Source organism: Leptopilina heterotoma, unplaced genomic scaffold (assembly GCF_015476425.1).
Source record: "Leptopilina heterotoma isolate Lh14 unplaced genomic scaffold, ASM1547642v1 Lhet_42, whole genome shotgun sequence".
In the NCBI taxonomy this organism is placed as follows: Eukaryota; Metazoa; Arthropoda; class Insecta; order Hymenoptera; family Figitidae; genus Leptopilina; species Leptopilina heterotoma.
The window spans coordinates 1307267-1327589 of NW_025111078.1; the positions used below are offsets into that span (position 1 = coordinate 1307267).

The 20323-nt window shown below is 27.7% G+C and overlaps 3 protein-coding genes across 7 annotated transcripts in view; all 3 read left to right on the forward strand.

Annotated features, from left to right (window-relative positions):
* The window catches only part of LOC122506588 (angiopoietin-4), a 190291-nt gene extending 179782 nt beyond the window's left edge, over positions 1-10509 (forward strand). For all 5 annotated transcript variants that reach the window (XM_043618866.1, XM_043618861.1, XM_043618864.1 and 2 more), the window contains 4 exons: positions 3402-3589; positions 7909-8052; positions 8229-8353; positions 9718-10509. In XM_043618866.1, coding sequence (XP_043474801.1) covers positions 3402-3589; positions 7909-8052; positions 8229-8353; positions 9718-9812 — 552 coding nt within the window. In that variant the 3' untranslated portion in view covers positions 9813-10509. The remainder of the gene's footprint in view (positions 1-3401; positions 3590-7908; positions 8053-8228; positions 8354-9717) is intronic.
* Positions 10510-15449: 4940 nt separating this feature from the next.
* On the forward strand, positions 15450-16866 carry LOC122506524 (facilitated trehalose transporter Tret1-like; the record flags this gene model as incomplete). Its single annotated transcript, XM_043618758.1, has 1 exon — positions 15450-16866. A coding segment is annotated over one exon (1284 nt), but the record flags the coding sequence as incomplete, so codon positions are not given.
* Positions 16867-17027: 161 nt separating this feature from the next.
* On the forward strand, positions 17028-19733 carry LOC122506544 (facilitated trehalose transporter Tret1-like). Its single transcript, XM_043618788.1, has 2 exons — positions 17028-17867; positions 18239-19733. Exons 1-2 carry the CDS (start codon positions 17759-17761, stop codon positions 19612-19614), a joined length of 1485 nt encoding a protein of 494 aa, XP_043474723.1. The 5' UTR covers positions 17028-17758; the 3' UTR covers positions 19615-19733.
* The last annotated feature ends 590 nt before the right edge of the window (positions 19734-20323 follow it).

The following is a 20323-nucleotide window of genomic DNA, read 5'->3' on the forward strand; positions in this document are numbered from 1 at the left end:
AAGAAAAAAATATTTACTTTTCTACGTGGGAGAATAAATTTAAGAATTTCATTTAATGTTTAAGAAAAAAAAAAAAAAAAAAAAATTTTGGAAAAAGTAAATTTTGAAGTGGCGAGAGTAAATTTTAACCATAGGGAAGAAAACAGAACCTTTTTAAATATTTACTTTCTTAATGGGAGAATAAATTTAATAAATTTAATGTTAAAAAAAAAAAAAATTGTGGCAAAAGTAAATTTTGGAGTGGCGAGAGTAAATTTTAACCATAGAGGAGAAAACAGAACCTTTTTAAATATTTACTTTCTTAATGGGAGAATAAATTTAATAAATTTAATGTTAAAAAAAAAAAAAATTGTGGCAAAAGTAAATTTTGGAGTGTCGAGAGTAAATTTTAACCATAGGGAAGAAAACATAACATTTTAAACCTAGGGAGAAAAATGCCAATTTTCAAAATCACTAAATATCATAAGAAAACCTAACAATATTCAAAGTAAATATTCTTTACACAGAATAACACTCCCCAACCTAGTTAGCAATACATTAAAGCAATAAATATGTCATAATTTCAAAATCACTTAAACTCAAAACCAAACAATGTTTGGTGTGAGAAATTTAAATATATTCAAATCAGCATAGATAAATAATGTTTTTAGAATTACATAATAATCATTGTACTTTGTCTTTTCCTTGATATATTTGGTAAAATTTATGCACACAATCAATTCAAAAAGTAACGTAAGATCATTTACACATACACTTGTCGAATAAATGCTTGAGAGAGAGTCAAACGAAAAAAATATAAAAGATAGGATCAAATATCTTCACGAGACTTTAATCTCAAATCGTTTTTGTTGCACGGATGCAATATATTCTCTTAGACTTTATTTCACTCTCTATACGACAACAGGGTTATCAATTACAAAAACGTTTTTTTTTTTAGAACTACTCTCGAAGCACCTTTTCTGTATATATTGTGAACGATGTCACAGCATCAATCTCAGGTGTATATAGATATAAATTGCATCAGTTTTGCTAAATAAATATTTATAGCCATTTTTTTTTTTTTTGTTTTTAGTGAGAAAATTATTTTGTATTTTAGAAAATGTATTTTCTTTAGGAAAAAAGTACTAATGGGAGCTAAATAAATTTTTAAATAAAAAAAAATTAGTTTAATATTTATACCGATTTTTTATATTTAAAAAAAATTATTTTCTATTTTCGAAAAGTAAGTTTCTTTTTGTAAAAAAGTACGAAAAATAAGATAAATATTTGTACCAATTTTTTTTTATATATTTAGAAAATTATTTCCTTTTTTAGAAAAGTGCCATATTTTTCAAAAAAAAAAAAAAATTTTCCTACTTTGGAAAAAAGGTACTGAACATTAATTCCACGATTAATAATATATTAATTATAATATCGGAGCGCGAGAAAATTTAAGTAATCTCAAGCCTATGGTGAATTTAATTATAATGCACAATATGCATTTACCTTGTAAATTAGTTATTGTTTTATAAAGTAATTATTAAATTGTTGCAACACTCACGATTTTTTTAATTAAACATAATATAAGCATATTATCAATTAAATGAAATACACAATTTGTATTTAATGAACTTTCCAATAAATTCTTGCATGTGGATAAATATTTTTAAACTAATGTTCAGATTCCTTTTTACCATTGAATGTGAGAATTTTTTCTTAAATTATAAAACAATGAGAATGTTTATATAAATAAAGTAAAATATTTTATTACAATTTGTTTAAAAGGAGAAATTTTATTTATATTAAAATCATTAGATTTTATTCACCGTTTTATTAAAAGTGAGGAATTAATTAAAAACTTTATTAAAATTACTTAGTTTTCAAGGTAAAATTTTATTAAGATTAAGTGATTTTATTAAAAATTTTATTAATTAATTAAAATTAAAATAAAATTATCAAATTTGAACAATTTTTGAAAAAAGGCCGCCATATTGGATCCGCCATTTTGAATTTTGAAAATCCGACTTCAGATTCGTAATCAGTGACCCTAAAAACCCCCGAGGAACAAATTTCAAGCTAATTTGATCAAATTTCAAAAAAAATTCCGCCATTTTTAATTTTGTTAACATTGAATAAATTTTATTTCAAATTTTGTAAGAAACTAAATTTCCCTTCAATTGTATTAAAATTAAATTATACAAAATTCTGTTAAAATAGAACAAATTTAATTTAAAATTTCCTAAAAGAACTAAACGTTTTGTTAGCTTTTATTAAAGTTAAATAATTTTATTTCAAAATTTTGCTAATTTGAACAATTTTTGATAAAAATGTCCGCCATATTGGATCCGCCATCTTAAATTTTTGTTAAAATTAAATCATTTTTATTTTAAATTTTGAAATTTTTCTTCGATTCTATTAAAATTAAATTATTTAAAATTTTGTTAAAATTGAACAAATTTAATTTAAAATTTCCTAAAAGAACTAAAAGTTTTGTTAGATTTTCTTAAAATTAAATAATTTTATTTTAAATTTTTCCTAATTTGATCAATTTTTAAAAGAATGTTCGCCATATTGGATCCGCCATCTTGAATTTTGTTAAAATTGAATAAATTTTATTTCAAATTTTGTAAGAATCTTAATTTTTCTTCGATTGTATTAAAATTAAATTATTTCAAATTTTGTTAAAATTGAACAAATTTAATTTATAATCTCTTAAAAAACCAAAAGTTTTGTTAGATTTTATTAAAATTAAATAATTTTATTTCAAAATTTTGTTATTTTGATCAATTTAAAAAAAAAATGTCCGCCATATTGGATCCGCCATCTTGAATTTTGTTCAAATTGAATAAATTTTATTTCAAATTTTTCTTCGATTTTATTAAAATTAAATTATTTCAAATTTATTAAAATTGAACAAATTTAATTTAAAATTTCCTAAAATAGCTAAAAAATTTTTTAGATTCTATTAAAATTAAATAATTTTATTTCAAAATTTTGTAAGTAAATTAAATAATGTTATTTTAAAATTTTGTTATAAAAATTAAATAATTTTCCCTAAAATTAAGTATGTAATTCTTTACTAAAAATTTGATTATCATTTTTCTAATTTTATTTAATTCGTTTAATATTTTTCCTTTTAATTACACTGTCAATTTTTTTAATTTCATGCATTCACATTTCATAACATGAAATTAAAAAAAAATAAAAAAATATTAAACGTTTTTAACACGTTTGTTTGCTCAAAAAGTAATGCAATCATTTCGTACAGATATATGAAAAAAAATGTTTCTTTAATAACTTAACTTGTTCTCAATATTATATCGACACATTTTGAATGATATAGGTTCGGTTCTTTCATCATTTTATTGCGGAATGTCCCCATATACACTGAATTAATGTTTATGATTCTCTTTTAATTACAGATCATTCAAAGGAGAGACGATTACGGTGAGCCGAGAGAAAATTTCAACAGAGACTGGGCTGACTATAAAAATGGTTTTGGCGATCCTGCCCGGGAATTTTGGTTGGGAAATGAAAACATTTACATGTTGACAAATAATGAAGACTATATGCTTCGTGTCGAGCTAGAAGATTTTGAGGGTAACAAGAGGTGAGTCCGAATTTTTTTCAAACTAATTTTTATTTTCTTTATTTATTAATTTATTATTTATTTGTTTCTTTTTTTTATTATTTACTTATTTATTTACTAATTACTTATAATTTATTTACTATTTTTTATTATTTATTTATTTACTATTTTTTATTTATACAATTTTTATTGGTTAAAATACATTTATTTATTTAATTAATAATTCAATTAAGAATTACGATGAATCGAAATTAAGAAAATTCCGTAAAGAAAAAATCCACAATCGCGAAGAATTGAACCCCGGACCTTATTGTCACAAAGCGAGTAACTTATCCCCTCAGCCATAACACACATCAAGGGCAAAAAGTTGTAAATGCTCTTTTAAGTCAAATTGTATCAATTTTGACATGACAAATTACCATATTAAGTACAGAACTTTAATAATAAACGTTTGAAGATCCGAAAAATTGAAAAAGCAATTAAAAAAAATTAAAATTGTTTTTCTAAACATCTAAAATGGTTAGAATTTTTTTTTTCCTAACGAATGTGAGATGACTTTAGTGGAAGAGTAAATTTTTCCTTCACATGATGTGGCAAAGTGATGCTGTAGATCTTGTTGATTAAAAGTAAAGGAAGAAATTGAAGTGTTGTACAAATTAGTTCACGTCTCTCAATATAAAACCATTTCGTGTGAAGAGATTCATCGCAAAGATTTGCCAATACTTTAAAAGATCCTTGAGAGCATCGATTACGATATATACATTTATACTTGGCTTACTGATTTTCAAGTATTATATGTTACGCCAGAAATGTGAACTGACAATATCATCGCATTTCGTTATCGTAAAAAAAATTTTTTTCTCCTCACGTATCAATAATTTTTTCAAACACTAGGTATTTTTTAACGTTCAGCAAATTATTTTTGTACATTTCTTTCTTTAAGTTCTACTATTGTTTTATTTTCCGTAAAATTTATTTTCTGAACGCTTTTCAAAAATATTATTTCAAAATGTCATTCCGAATAAGTAAACTGAGGAATTAAAATTGTAAATAATGAAATCGTAAATAATAAAACTTGTTACTTGAATTTTTTTCAAACGCCTACGTTTCTAGTTTCAAGGATTTGAAAAAGGATCATCTTCCTTTCTCAATGCATTCTCTTGCGTAAGGTGCTTTTTTTAAATTAGAGCGAAGAATTATTATGCGATCTCGTTTTAACACCATCAGAGTCTAATGATTTTGAAATTGAATCAATTGTGCAATTGACTGCGCGGAAAGTTACAGATCCGTTTATTAACATCGCTATTAAAATTATTTATTTTCTTAAACTATTATGTTTTCAGTAAGGAAAATGATGACATTATTCATTTCTTAATAAAGTAATAAAAAATGGAAAAAAAGTTGAAAAAAGCGAAAAATTTCTCAAAATTGACATTATTTACAAAAAAATTTGCAACTTTTCAAAAACTTGTTCAATTTTAAAAATTCCAGTGAATTCTGAAAGATAAATAGATGCACTTTAATGGAAAATTATTCAAATTTGATTTATTGCAAAAAATATAATTATTTACATAGATGTAAAATCCATCTATAATTGAAAAACGAAAAATTTCTCAAAATTAAGATTTTTTACAAAAAAATTTGTAACTTTTCAAAAAATAGTTCAATTTTAAAAATTCCAGTGAATTCTGAAAGATAAATAGATGCACTTTAGTGAAAAATTATTCAAATTTGATTTATTGCAAAAAATATAATTATTTACATAGATGTAAAATTATCTATAATTGAAAAACGTAAAATTTCTCAAAATTGACATTTTTTACAAAACAATTTGTAACTTTTGGAAAAATTGTTCAATTTTAAAAATTCAGGTGAATTTTAAAAGTTAAATAGATGCAGTTTAAGGGAAAATTATTCAAATTTGATTTATTGCAAAAAATATAATTATTTACATAGATGTAAAATCTATCTATAATTGAAAAACGTAAAATTTCTCAAAATTGACATTTTTTACAAAACAATTTGTATTTTTTGGAAAAATTGTTCAATTTTAAAAATTCAGGTGAATTTTAAAAGTTAAATAGATGCAGTTTAAGGGAAAATTATTCAAATTTGATTTATTGCAAAAAATATAATTATTTACATAGATGTAAAATCTATCTATAATTGAAAAACGTAAAATTTCTCAAAATTGACATTTTTTACAAAACAATTTGTATTTTTTGGAAAAATTGTTCAATTTTAAAAATTCAGGTGAATTTTAAAAGTTAAATAGATGCAGTTTAAGGGAAAATTATTCAAATTTGATTTATTGCAAAAAATATAATTATTTACATAGATGTAAAATCTATCTATAATTGAAAAGCGTAAAATTTCTCAAAATTGACATTTTTTACAAAACAATTTGTAACTTTTGGAAAAATTGTTCAATTTTAAAAATTCAGGTGAATTTTAAAAGTTAAATAGATGCAGTTTAAGGGAAAATTATTCAAATTTGATTTATTGCAAAAAATATAATTATTTACATAGATGTAAAATCTATCTATAATTGAAAAACGAAAAATTTCTCAAAATTGACATTTTTTATAAAAGAATTTGTAACTTTTCCAAAAATTGATCAATTTAAAAAATTCCGGTGAATTTGGAAAGCCAAATAGATGCACTTAAAGGGACAATTATTCAAATTGAATTTATTGCAAAAAATATATTTATTTAAATTGATATAAAATGACAAATTAAATGTCAAATTCATTTACTTTTAGTTTGCTACACCACAGAAAGTGCAGAGAAAAAATTGTGTTTTTGTTTTGAATTGCAATGACGCTCCGGATTTGGTAGTGTCCTGTCTTTTTCTATAAAAATATATTTTGATCAATTGAATCATTTTTACAAATAAAGATTCCCTTACGATAAGATTTTGTAACCTAAACAAAAAAACCGGGGTTGTTTGGCACCCTAGACGACGTTTAACACCACACCAATCAAAATTAAAGTAGAACTATCCACGCACAAGGACCGGAATCAACTGTCAGGCAGATAAAATAAATTAGGGTTCTAGTTTTCCTTTCTAGGGTTAAAAACTTTATGAATAATGATCCATTGAATTGACGCCTTCGGGAAAAACATAATGTCCGGTTACCAGCATTCCGCAAGTATAGTTCGTTTGAAATGCAAAAATGAAATTGATTTACATTTATTATAAGATTATCCAGAATTCACCTTATTTATAAATATAATTTTTAGAAAAACGCATTTGAGGTTTCTATTTTTTGTCCAGAAATAGGCAGACTCGATGTTTCCTGTTTCACGTTCAGAGGTAAAATGAGATTTTCTATATGTGAGAACAACCCGAAGTTAACTATGAAAAGTAGTAAAAAGTTAAATAATCTATTCACTCATGAATAATTGGATCATTATCTTCAAACCGATAATGATTTTTCTCTCGAGGGAATTTAGCAAGAATAAATCAAGTCATTGAATAAACTTGACATTGAAATTTTCAATTATGAAATTTCCACCATTAGTAATGTTAATTACCTTCTGGTAACTAGAATGTGTGAAAATTGTTTCGAAACTTATTCAATTTTCTTTCTTTCTCTTTTTAATTAATATTTTAACCCAGAGTAATAATAAAAAAACCAAACATAATATTTTGTTACATTTCGAAATAATCTTTTTTTCCTTCTTCCACCGGATGTAAAACAGGATTAAACTTTAACAACATGCCGTTGACATTTTAAAATATTTTTTGAGGTGAAAATCTTATTTATTTATAAAATCAAATGCCACATAGTGTGTGTAACGATTTTTTTTGTCTACAATATAATGTTGTTTGACTTTTCAATGCCGGTATCGCTAGAATGCAAATTATTCATCCGACTGATCAAAAATTCTGCTCGAGTAAAGAATATAAAAAGAGAATCACATTATTCATTCGAGTAGGCACTTTATATTAAGTATTCCTTTAAGCTTTGCCAAACAATCGTCCATTGACTAACATTTACTACGCATGTGGGTTATATTTTCTTAAATTGTATACCTTCATAATTTCTTTTAAATACTTAAACAAAATATGTTTGCAAAACAGAAAAAAAAAATTTTTCTGATGTGAAAAAATAATTCTGATTTGATTAAAATTTATCGGCGTATATTTATATATAGATATTCTCCCGCATCTTATCGGGTACTGAATTTGAATCTGTGAATTAGAAAGTTGTTGGCCTCTCGATTAAACTTCACATCCTGTGTCAGACAAGAGGAATCTAGAATTTCACAAATTTACGAGTCGTTGATTCTGAATAGATACTTATTACAAAAAAGTGTTATCTTTCTGTTTTTAGGTATGCTCAATATTCGCATTTCAAGATTTATTCGGAGGGAGAGTATTATAAATTGGAGATCGATGGATATGAGGGAAATGCAGGTGACTCTCTAAATGATCCTTGGTATGGATCTAATAACAGTCCATTCTCTACTTATAATAGGTAAATAAAGCTATTTAAAAATTCTCTTTAAATTCTCTTTGAATTCTCTCCAAATATTCTCTAAGCTAAAAGAAATAAATTTAATTACATTAGATTAGTTACTAAAAAAGTTTTTTTTTGGTTCTAATTGAAAGCAAAGAGCAAGAATTAAATGAAGAAATTATATAAACTTTCAGGGATAATGATAGATCATCGTTGAATTGTGCCTCGATGCTGAAGGGTGGTTGGTGGTGGAAATCTTGTGGACGTGGACTGAATGGACTTTATTTAAATGATCCTCAAGACCTCACAGCTCGACAAGGTGAGTACCACTTCATGTGTATTTATCTTTGCTTTCGTTTGCGAATATAATATTTACTTCTCGCGAGTTTCTTTAAGTCTCGACGACGCTTGAAGTAGTCAAATTTCTTTTTTCATTAATTTAATGTTCCGATTGCAATCAGGATGTTCTCGTTTCTAGAGGACCCTTGATATTGAAAGTATTTTATTTCTAAATAAAGAGAAAGAATTACGGAAGTAGAAATCTCCTTGGAGAGAAGTGATTTGCATTTGGAGATTCTTAGGGTCGTGACCCACATTTTTTTGCAATTGCAAGAGTGCAACCAAAGAATGGTTACACTTCTAATTATTCGATTGGGTAAATTACAAAAATCTTTTTTTCTAAATGAACTTGAAAATTAGTTTAGGATCTTCCATCCTGAATGAAGGATGATTGCTGACTGTCGGCGATACACTGACCTCTAACTCTTAATTATTCGATTGGGTAAATTACAAAAACCTTTTTCCTAAATAAACTTGAATTAGATTGTTCTATCATCGATCTTCTATCCTGAGTAAAGGATGGCTGCTGACTGTCAAAGATACATTGACGACTAGCATTAAATTATTCGATTGGGTAAATTACAAAAACATTTTTCCTAAATGAACTTGAGAATTAGATCGTTCTATCCTGAGTAAAGGATGACTGCTGACTGTCACAAATATATCAATGCCAAAGAATGCCATCACTTCTAATTATTCGATTGGGTAAATTACAAAAATCTTTTTTTCTAAATAAACTTAAAAATTAGTTTAGGATCCTCCACCCTGAATGAAGGATGATTGCTGAGGGACCATTCAAGTATTACGTAAGCATTTAAGGGGGAGGGGGGGTCTAGCTATTGCTTATTTCCATTAGAAAAAATGGCGCTAATGCATATAAAAAATCTTACATGGGGGGGATCTAAAAACCTGAAAAATATGCTTACGTAATACTTGAATGGTCCCTGACTGTGAGAAATATAACGACCCCAAACAATAGCCTAGGTCGCGAACTCCTAACATTTCTAGACCACCAAGAAAATAGTCACGTCGACCCCTACGATCTTTTGAAGAACTTCCACCTCCACCTAAACTAATTAGACATTCCCTTCTTTAATAGAAACCCATTTTCTTTCAATCCCTCAATTTTAATTACTCGTCCAGAACAACAATAAAATTCTCTCAAAGAAAAGTAAATCTGAATTACTAGCTAAAAATTAAAAAAAAAATCTCGAGCATAAAAATAAATCACCGCAGACCGCGAGCAAGAAAGATGAAATCGACTAGAACTGATGGAATGTCTTGAATAATGTATATTGTATTGGAAAGTAAGAGTTTCAGATCAACTATTTTTTTGTCTTTTAGGAATTGTATGGTTTCGCTGGAGAGGGTGGGATTATACGTTAAAGAAGGCCATGATGATGATTAAACCGAAAGGTGGTCCAGTGGCTGCGGCGTAAAAACAAATAGAGGACATTGCGCCCTTGTTAGATTAACATTCGTATATGTAAGTATGTAATGGATGTCGCCTGCGGCCCTTCAAAAAAAAAAGATATTTTTTTTCACAAACAAGAGAAAGGAATTACAAGGTTACACGCCATTGAGTTCGCTAACTCTAAATGGTTTAAAGAAATTGCTGGGTAATTTGTAAAAGAAGCAGAATTTCTACTTTGTCATTCGATTCTATTTTTGTTTAATCATTCTCCCACCATCCTCCTTCTGTATGTCTATCGTTTTTAAGTGAATGCGTCATTTTTTGTAAAAGTGCCTAGATTTAATAAGTATAGACCTACATTTTTCTAGGCGACGACGAATTGTAATTATTTATGCAGATCCCCCTCCCCCTAAAAAAAGAAACAGTCATCGCAATTTAATCTGCATCCCGCCATCTCACAGTATTTTAATACCGTAAGGCATGACTTTTTTTAAGAGTGAATTTGTTTTTGTGGTACAAGAAAACAATTTTTCAGATACGTCGAACAAAAAATTTTAATTCAAAATTCTTTCAATTATTCAAAATAGCGATTGTGCAATATTTTCTAAGAATTTAGTTATTAAGTTTTATTATCATCACATATTTCTAATAACCTTTTCCATTAAATTTTATATTTGCCAAAAAGAATTTTTTTTTCCATGAAGAATTATTTATATTTAATTGATTTAACTTATAAAGTTGAATTTATTTAAATTTTTGCGCTATTTTGTGTTTTGAATTTTTTCTGCTTTCGTTTAATGTTAAAATTTTACTGATGCCATGAAACTTTTTTTTAAATTCTGCGAAAGCAAAAAATTTCGATCAAAATCAAAAAAACTTTTGTAATAAAATTTTTATTTATTTAAAAAAATTGAATTAAAGGAACAAATATTGTTTAATATTTATAATTTTGTCAAATCCAATATTTTTTAATTTAAAAAATTATTATATTCTATATATTTATTTTTATTTTAGTAACTTATCAAGTTGGCATCAATTTTTGATATTTTAGGTCGAATTTTAATAAATTCGGTTGAGATTAAAACTCTTAATATAATTTTAATTCCTTTAGCTTTTTTAAAAACTGAAGCCACTTATTTGATAAAATGTAAAAATATTGTTTAATGTATGTAAAATTTTTCAAAAACTATCACGTTGTGTTAATTAAATTTTTTTTCGAATTTTAGTATGGCTGAGCAATTTTTTTTATAATAAACTCATTAAATAAATCTTTTTAAAAAATTTAAATCAACCTTTTCGAGTCACATTATCAGTAATCAAAAATTTTTTTCTAATATAATTTCTTTTTTTGGAAATACTTTTGTGAAAAAATGTTCAGCCATGAAAATCAATCGGTGACGAATTAGAAATAGTAAATTTAGTGTTTAGTCAATCGAGGCTATCGGGACAATGATGTACCTAATTAATATTAATTCTAATTATTTTTAGTTTCATAAAATAAGCAATCACTTTTCATTATATAATACTTTCTTCTCACCCCCCTCAAGTCATATCACTCTCTAAATAAGATTTATGATAGCAAAAATTATTTTCCATCACTAGAAAAAGTTTAACTAAAAATGTTATTTAAAAAAACTGTAGCACAATACTACTTTATCGATAATTGACACATTAATAAATACAAGAGCTTTTTTAAAAAGTGCCTTTTAACGAATTGAAATTTTCCGAATCGAAGTAATAAGTTTTGCAATTTTTTATTAATTTATCCCTAATTACTTTTAAATAACTAACTGTTAATTCACTGAAATCAAACAATTTCTAAATAAATAATTATATTGATAACTAAATAACTATTTTGATTTCATTAGTTTTTGTTAACAGATTGTTAATTAACAAATAATTAGTAAAAGTAAATTAATAAAGTAATGGAAATTTTTATTGAAAACTAATTTTCAATGTATTTTTAATGTATTTTTAATGAGAGACACTCTTTTTATAAAATTCAAAAATATTTTTTCGTTGCTTCGATTTGAACATTTCTTTTTGTAAGTTAGAAATTAATAGACGAATTTGTATATTGCACACAGTTTTTTTATTCTTAGATTGATAACTTTAATTTCGACTCGGATCACTTTAGTTGATATCTACTTTTATGTTTAGTTGAAAATTAATTAGTAATTGTAAATAATAAACATGATTAAGTATTGAAGTAAGATGTAAAAAGTCCTGAAATAAATGTATCTTTTTGTAAAATATAAATAAAGTTTCTTTAGTCTAAATTTTAGCAAAATATATTTTTGGGAGTTCAGTAAGTGGCAAAAACCATTTGTCATTTATTCGCTTTTTTTATCTACCTACCTACATTTAAAATATATTTAATTATTTTTAAATTCGAAAAGTATTTATCCTGGTATGGTAATTGATAAGAAGGATAGTACCGACCGAAAATTAGTCGACTTATCAATATCGATGTAGATAATAAATTTCTTGTGTTTATCATCTGATGGTAATTGATCTCTACACTGTTTTATCGATGATATCAATTACTTTTAGAATACCCTACATTACCAGTTGGAGTTAAAAAAGAAAGGCATCAATTCTCGAAATATTATGTTCTTACCTCGAGATAATTGAGTTCTACCTTCGATAAGTTCGTTACCAGAAGTGAGACAATTTTATCTCAGTTTTACTTAAATTCCTTAAATTTGACAGTTTGAGATTATAACCACTTTTCTCAAGAATAGAAACAGGGAAATGCGTTAGATTTTCAGCGTCTAGCAATTAATGAACCTTACCTTGAGATAATTAATTTCTACCTTCGATAAGTTCGTTACCTGAAGAGAGACAATTTTATCTCAGTTTTACTTAAATTTGACAGTTTGAGATTATAACCACTTTTATCAAGAATAGAAACAGGGAAATGCGTTAGATTTTCAGCGTCTAGTAATTAATCAGCTGTTTCAAAACTATTAGTCATAAAACCTGGCAGCAGTTTTTTTAAAGTTGTTGCTATCAGACTAAAAAGAACTGTATTACTGATATTTTTTGACTCACCCCTTTACTTCCTGCGTTTCCTCTTTTCCTATTGCCTTGAAAACGTAAATTTCCAAGAAGGTTCCCAATATTCTTCGATCACTGGAATGAAAAATTTTTACTTAATTAGACAAAAAAAATGTTGTGAAAATAAAAATACAAAAATATTTACATAATTAGACTATTGTAGTTTATTTTTACCTAGGGCCGAAATATTTTTATTAAATTACTTTTCTTTGATTGATTAATGCAAGTCTGAACATGACTTATAGAAATTTTCCTTACCGTTTTAAAATATTTATTTATTGTAATAATAATATTTTTTTAATTAAAATTAAATTTATTAGTTACAATAATAATTATCATTATCAGAAAGCAACAATATTAATTTAAGTAATTAATTTTCTTTATAGATACATTACATATTTATTTACATATTTTCTTTTTATAAAATTTATAAAATTAATGTAATGTATATATTCCGGTTAACGAACAATATTTATAATTGTTTGTGAACCGGAATATATGCATTACATTAATTTTGATAAGATAGTAACGAGTGTTTAAAATACGTTTTCTATCCATAATAATAATAGTTTTTTTTAACAAACAACTCCTTAGCAGTACGTACATTCTAGGTAAAAGTTTTTTTTGTGAATAATGTTAAAACAACTGAAGTCCTTCAAGAATGAAGTAAGTCAAACTAAACAATACTTTGTTATTTGTGGTATGCGGATTCTTAAAATTATGACACATGCTATAAATATTAATCTATTTGATAATTTTAAATTTCTTTATAAAATGAATTTGTGCTGTATTTATAAATTATATTAAAGAAAAAAAATTTACAAACATTTTTAAATTGAATTTATTTACAGACAACTTCAAGCATTATATACGTTATCGTTAACCGAATGTACTATCGTTTCTTTATTTACGTTCTTCCACAGAATGTGCTGACAATAATTACACTCTTCACTTAAATACTTTGCAACATTTATATTGAAACAGATTACTGTTTCAAAACAAAAAAAAGAAAATGAAAAATGTATTTTTGCCAAACTGTTTGTTAAATTTATGCAAAAGGACTAATAGTATAAGGGTTAGTGAAAACTCAAAAAATGAAGGAAGTCGAACACAACAGTACATTGCAGCAATTTGTGGTACGTTTATAAAAATTTTTAATTTTTTCTCAGAATGAATCTACTAACTGATAAAATAAAAAATATTCATTACAATTTTACTTTCTAGCATGTTTGACAATGGCATCTACTGGATCATATCAAGCGTGGTCATCGCCAGCTACAAGTCACCTGATAAGGGGGCGCATGATTATTCCCCAAATGTCATTTTTCCGAAATGTCATTTTACCGAACTGCACTTTTGCGAATACTCATTTTTGCGAAAAGCCAATTTTGCGAAATGTCACTTTTGCGAATTGTCATTTTTTCGAAAAGCTATTTTTGCGAATTGTCATTTTTGCGAATCGCCATTTTTACGAATTGTCAATTTTCCGAAAAGTCATTTTTGCGAATCGACATTTTTACGAATTGTCAATTTTCCGAAAAGTCATTTTTGCGAATTGTCATTTTTGTGAAACGACATTTTTGCGAAAAGCCATTTTTCTGAAATGTCATTTTTGCGATTAGTCATTTTTGCGAAAAGTCATTTTTGCGAATTGACATTTTTGCGAATTGTCATTTTTGAGAAATGTCATTTTTGCGAATTGTCACTTTTGCGAATCGCCATTTTTACGAATTGCCATTTTTACGAATTGTCATTTTTGCGAATAGTCATTTTTGCGAAAAGTTATTTTTACGAATTGTCATTTTTGCGAATCGCCATTTTTACGAATTGTCAATTTTCCGAAAAGTCATTTTTGCGAAACGCCATTTTTACGAATTGTCAAATTTCCGAAAAGTCATTTTTGCGAATTGACATTTTTGCGAAAAATACAATAGAAAACTTGTAGGTCTATAAATTCACAATTGTATTTTTCGTAAAAATGACAATTCGCAAAAATGACTTTTCGGAAAATTGACAATTCGTAAAAATGGCGATTCGCAAAAATGACTTTTCGGAAAATTGACAATTCGTAAAAATGTCAATTCGCAATAATGACAATTCGCAAAAATAGCTTTTCGCAAAAATGACAATTCGTAAAAATGACTATTCGCAAAAATGACAATTCGTAAAAATGTCGATTCGTAAAAATGGCGATTCGCAAAAGTGACAATTCGCAAAAATGACATTTCTTAAAAATGACAATTCGCAAAAATGGCAATTCGTAAAAATGACTTTTCGCAAAAATGGCTTTTCGCAAAAATGACATTTCACAAAAATGTCTTTTCGTAAAAATGACAATTCGCAAAAATGAGTTTTCGAAAAAGTGACAAATCGTAAAAATGGCGATTCGCAAAAATGACTTTTCGGAAAATTGACAATTCGTAAAAATGGCCATTCGCAAAAATGACAATTCGCAAAAATAGCTTTTCGCAAAAATGACAATTCGCAAAAGTGACATTTCGCAAAATTGGCTTTTCGCAAAAATGACTATTCGCAAAAGTGCAGTTCGGTAAAATGACATTTCGGAAAAATGACATTTGGGGAATAATCATGCGTCCCCCTGATAAGCAAGAACTTTAAATTTTCAGTAACGGATGAACAAATTATTTGGATAGTTTCCCTGTTCAATATTGGAGATCTATTCGGTGGAATCATAAATCCTTTATTCATCGATCGCATTGGACGAAGAAATACCCTTTTTTTCCTCTCACTACCAAGTTTAATTGGATGGTGTCTTATAATATTTGCTCAAAATCATAACTACCTCTACATTGCAAGATTTCTCGGCGGAATTAGTCAAGCAAACGCCTTTAGTTCTCTATCAATCTACTTGACAGAAATTTCGGAAAAAAATATTCGAGGAATATTAGTGAATATATTGCAAGTATCACTGTACCTAGCCATATTTATTTTCTCAACAATCGGTACCTTTGCTTCCTATGAAATTTTAAATTTTTCTTCTCTTTCCCTTTTAATTATTTTTCTTATAATATGTCCATTTTTACCTGAAACACCCTACTTCTATCTTTTGAAAGGAAGGAGACATGATGCCTTGAAGTGCATGATGAAATTAAGAGGGGTAAATTCTGCAGAGAAATTAGAAGTTGAATTACATAATATGGAATTAGTAGTTGAAGAGGATAAGAAGAATTCAAGGAGAATGGCATTTTTGGAATTATTCAAAAAGAGTTATAATCGAAAAGGATTACTAATTGTATTCTCAATGAGGGCTACCATGATGCTCTCGGGTATTATCAGTATAATTGCCTTTGCTGAAGATATTCTAAGTCAAAATAATCTTCCCCTTAAACCTGGAATTCAAGTAATGATTTTAAACGGAGTTGTTGTACCAGCTTCCCTATGTACCAGCTTATTTATAGATAGAATTAGCAGAAGAGCTTTATTTTCCATAACTGGTGTACTATCTTCATTTTGCCTACTAATTGTCGGGCTTTTTTTCTTTTTAAAGTACTTTCTCGAAAAGGACACTAGCTCCATTGCTTGGCTACCAGTTGTTTCACTATCGTTATTTCAAATATTTTTTGTTTTCGGATTTGGCATAATTCCACATATAGCTATTGGAGAACTTTTTCCAATAAACGTGAAAAGTAGTGCAGTTTCCTTAGGCAGACTTGTGACTGCAATTTCTGCATTTCTAACTACTGCTGCATATAAACCTCTAAATAAAAACTTTGGCATCTACACGACATTCTGGGTTTTCGCATTTCTTTGTTTCGTTGGGTCTTTAGTTACCTATTGCATATCACCGAATACAACGAGAATGTCATTAGAGGAAATTCAAGCGATGCAAAATCCAGAGCTAAAAAATAAACTTAATTCGGAATAAAAATCTTCTTATTAAATTATTCGTAACATTGTATCCTAGTAACAAAAATCGTTTCTTAAAATAAAATTAAGCTACGTGACTAATCTTTTTTATTTTTCAACACTAATGAAACCTTCTATTAATATGTAAGTATCACGGAAGATTTTAAGATGATGATGATCAATCAGACAAAATGAATTTTTCTGTTTATCTATGATTTGGATTTTTATTATTGATTTTCTTTACTGAATTTCTATTAAGATTTCCGTTACCGACTGAATAACGTTTCAAGTTTCATACTTTTATTTATACACTGAAAAACTGTTGGTAGAGCTGTTCGCCCAATGCGGTGAACTGCTGCGTTAAAAAGAAACGCACAGCTCACTTTATTTTTGGGCGAGTTACTCTCCTTTTTGGGCGAGCAACTCTCCTTTTTGATAGAGCTGCTGACCTTTTTGTCAAGCAGCCGCTCGCCAACGCCATTGGTAGTCAAGTTTAGGAGAGCAACTCGCCTAATTTTGATAGAGCTGTGAGTTTAAAGTTAAGTAGCGCTGCACAACAGTCAATAGCGGAACTGCTCTACCAACAGTTTTTCAGTGTAGTTTTCCATGCGATGAAGGGAGAAAGAAAATATTACCTGGGTTCTCGGAGTTAATCCTCATTTACAAAGGCTACTAGTAAGTAAGTTCAATTCACACGTGTCATCATATCGCAAATATTTTAAAATTATTTTTAATGACACAAAATTAGTATAAACTATTATAAATAACAGTTTATTTGTAAAAAGTAACTGTTATAATGATAATAATATTGTTCGTTGAGTCACGTTTTTAAGAACATGTTGAAAAATACTTGTAGAGAACTTTACAAAACAGGTGGTCATTAGTACACTCAATGTGCAATTCTTGTCTACTTCCTGGTATGCTTAGATGTTTATCAAATATAACTATTTCATTTACTAAAGAAAACTTATGCAAACCAAATGTTATCATAATATTAAAATTGACACTTTTAAGACAAAATGAAATAATAAAGGAGATAAGAAAATGAAGAATTGTTGTACATCTAGGATAAGGCAGTATTTCAATAAAAACGACAACAAGGAATTAAAGAGCGATGGAAGTCACTCCAAACAATATATGGCAGCAATTTGTGGTCTGTTTGATTTTTAAGCCTATTTTTGATAAATTAAATAACAGAACTTCTAAAATAATTATAGTGGCTAAATTTTAAGTGAATAATAATTTTTCTTTTCAAAAGCAAGTTAATGATTTTAATAAGTAAATTTAGTTTGTTTTTCGTATAATAAAAACAGTTTTTCTGATAATGAAAGTAGTGAGCACCATTAGGCATTTAAAATATTGTTAAAGACGTACATAAAGATAAAGTGAATAATTATTTTTGTTATTTAATCGACAATAACGTTTGTACGTAATTTTAAAATTGTCCTTTATACCAAATCCTATGAAATCAGTTATCTATTAACAACAAATGTGTTTCCAATTCATAAATCATAATTTTTGTAGCTTGCATCACGATAGCGGTATGTGGAGGTGGTCAATCATGGTCATCACCAGCGATACCATATCTAACAAGCAAAAATTCTCCATTTCTGGTAACGGATTACCAAGTCACATGGATCAGTTCACTGTACAATGTTGGTGATCTTATTGGAGTTCTCCTGAATCCACTTTTTATCGATCGAATCGGACGTAAGAACACCTTACTACTTTCTGCACTACCAGGACTAATAGGATGGTGTCTAATTATCTTTGCCAAAAACTACATACACCTCTACATAGCACGACTCTTAACCGGTATTTCTCAAGGAAGTACCCTCAATTGTCTAGTGATATATTTGACAGAAATTTCCGAAAAAAACATCAGAGGGAGACTAGTGAATATATTGCATCTATCGCTCTCATTTGGTGTCTTTGTATTTTCAGCTATTTCAGCATTTACATCCTATTACATACTCAACATATCCGCAGCCTTGCTGATGCTACTCTTCCTGTTTGTATTCCCATTATCACCGGAAACACCCTACTACTATCTTTTACAACAAAAAAAAGACGATGCCACAAAATGTATGATGAGATTAAGAGGGTTCAATTCATCAGAGAAAGTAGAAAACGAAATAAGAGAAATGATTCTAGCAATAGAAGAGGATAGAAAAAATACAAAAAGATTTGCTGTTTGGGAATTATTCAGCAAGAGTTATAATCGAAAAGCAGTATTAATAATGTTTTTCATGAAAATGACACAAATTATGTCAGGTGTTAATCCTCTTACTTACAATGCTGAAGAAATTCTCAGTCATAATAATCTGCCAATTAAACCTGGAGTTCAGGTGGTTATGTGGCATGGTATAGCATTACCAGCGTCACTAATTACCGGTTGGATCTTAGACAAATTTGAAAGAAAGATTATTTTTCTATCCTCGGGAGTTTTTACAACACTTTGTTTGATAGCACTTGGCATCTATTTTTTTATAACAGATTATCTTCACAAAGATACATCGTCTTATGGATGGTTACCACTTGTGGCATTAATTGTATTTCAAATGTCCTACACATTTGGCATTGGCAGCATTCCTTATATTATTCAAGGGGAACTTTTTCCCATTCAGGTAAAAGGGAGCGCAGTTTGCTTGGGTAGAATTATCACTGATGTATTTGCATTCGCCACTACTGCTGGATATCATCCAATGAGTAATGCTTACGGGGCATATACAACACTTTGGTTTTTTGCATTGGTTACACTTTTTGGATCATTGGTTTCATTTTGGATTGCAATTGACACTTTGCGAAAGAGTTTAGAGGAAATACAAGCGTTACAGAATCCGGAGTTGGGGAGGAAACTGGAATTAGAACGTCAAAATACTTTATCCAGAAGACGCTGAAGATAGTCTCATTTCTACAAACTGCATTGGCAACCACTTGCCTTATTAATTTCTTTAAAATATAATTTATGTTATTTTCTTTCTTTATTTTGAATAAATGTGATTATTTCTGTTGTTAATAAAGTGTTTTATTTCTTACTAACTAACAAAGAAAGTCACCATACGAATTCATCTCCGGTCGGGTAATGATGAAATTCTAAACAACGATAATAAATATAACTAGATTTTAGACTTAATTTGAATAAAAGCAGCCAGGCGCTCAAATCATTAAAGATCGCCTTTATAACTTGACTCCAAAGAATTTTCCGCACATGGACCAAACCTATAAATACTCTAGCAAGGAAGTGTGTAAAACTCTTCAACTTTTTTTATTCCTTCCGGATCGAAATAAATTTAAATAGTTAGGGGTAAACTTTAATTAAATTGTCCTTCGAGTGCAGAACAAATTGTAACATAAGAGAAAGAATTCAACAGTGAAAAAGTTTCGGAACGTCTTATCAAAGTAATAGATAAATTTTGACATCAGCTGGTCAAATTACGTAGAGCTTATTGAAGAAAGATTACAATTCCCAATAAGACAAAGAAGTTATCATGAGTATACTGACCTTTGATAATCAAGAAGCCAACCTGATCTCTTAGATCAGATTAGTGCAGATTAGTGACTGCATTCCCCTCCACCTAAAAGTAAAACAGATAAGAATTCAAACTG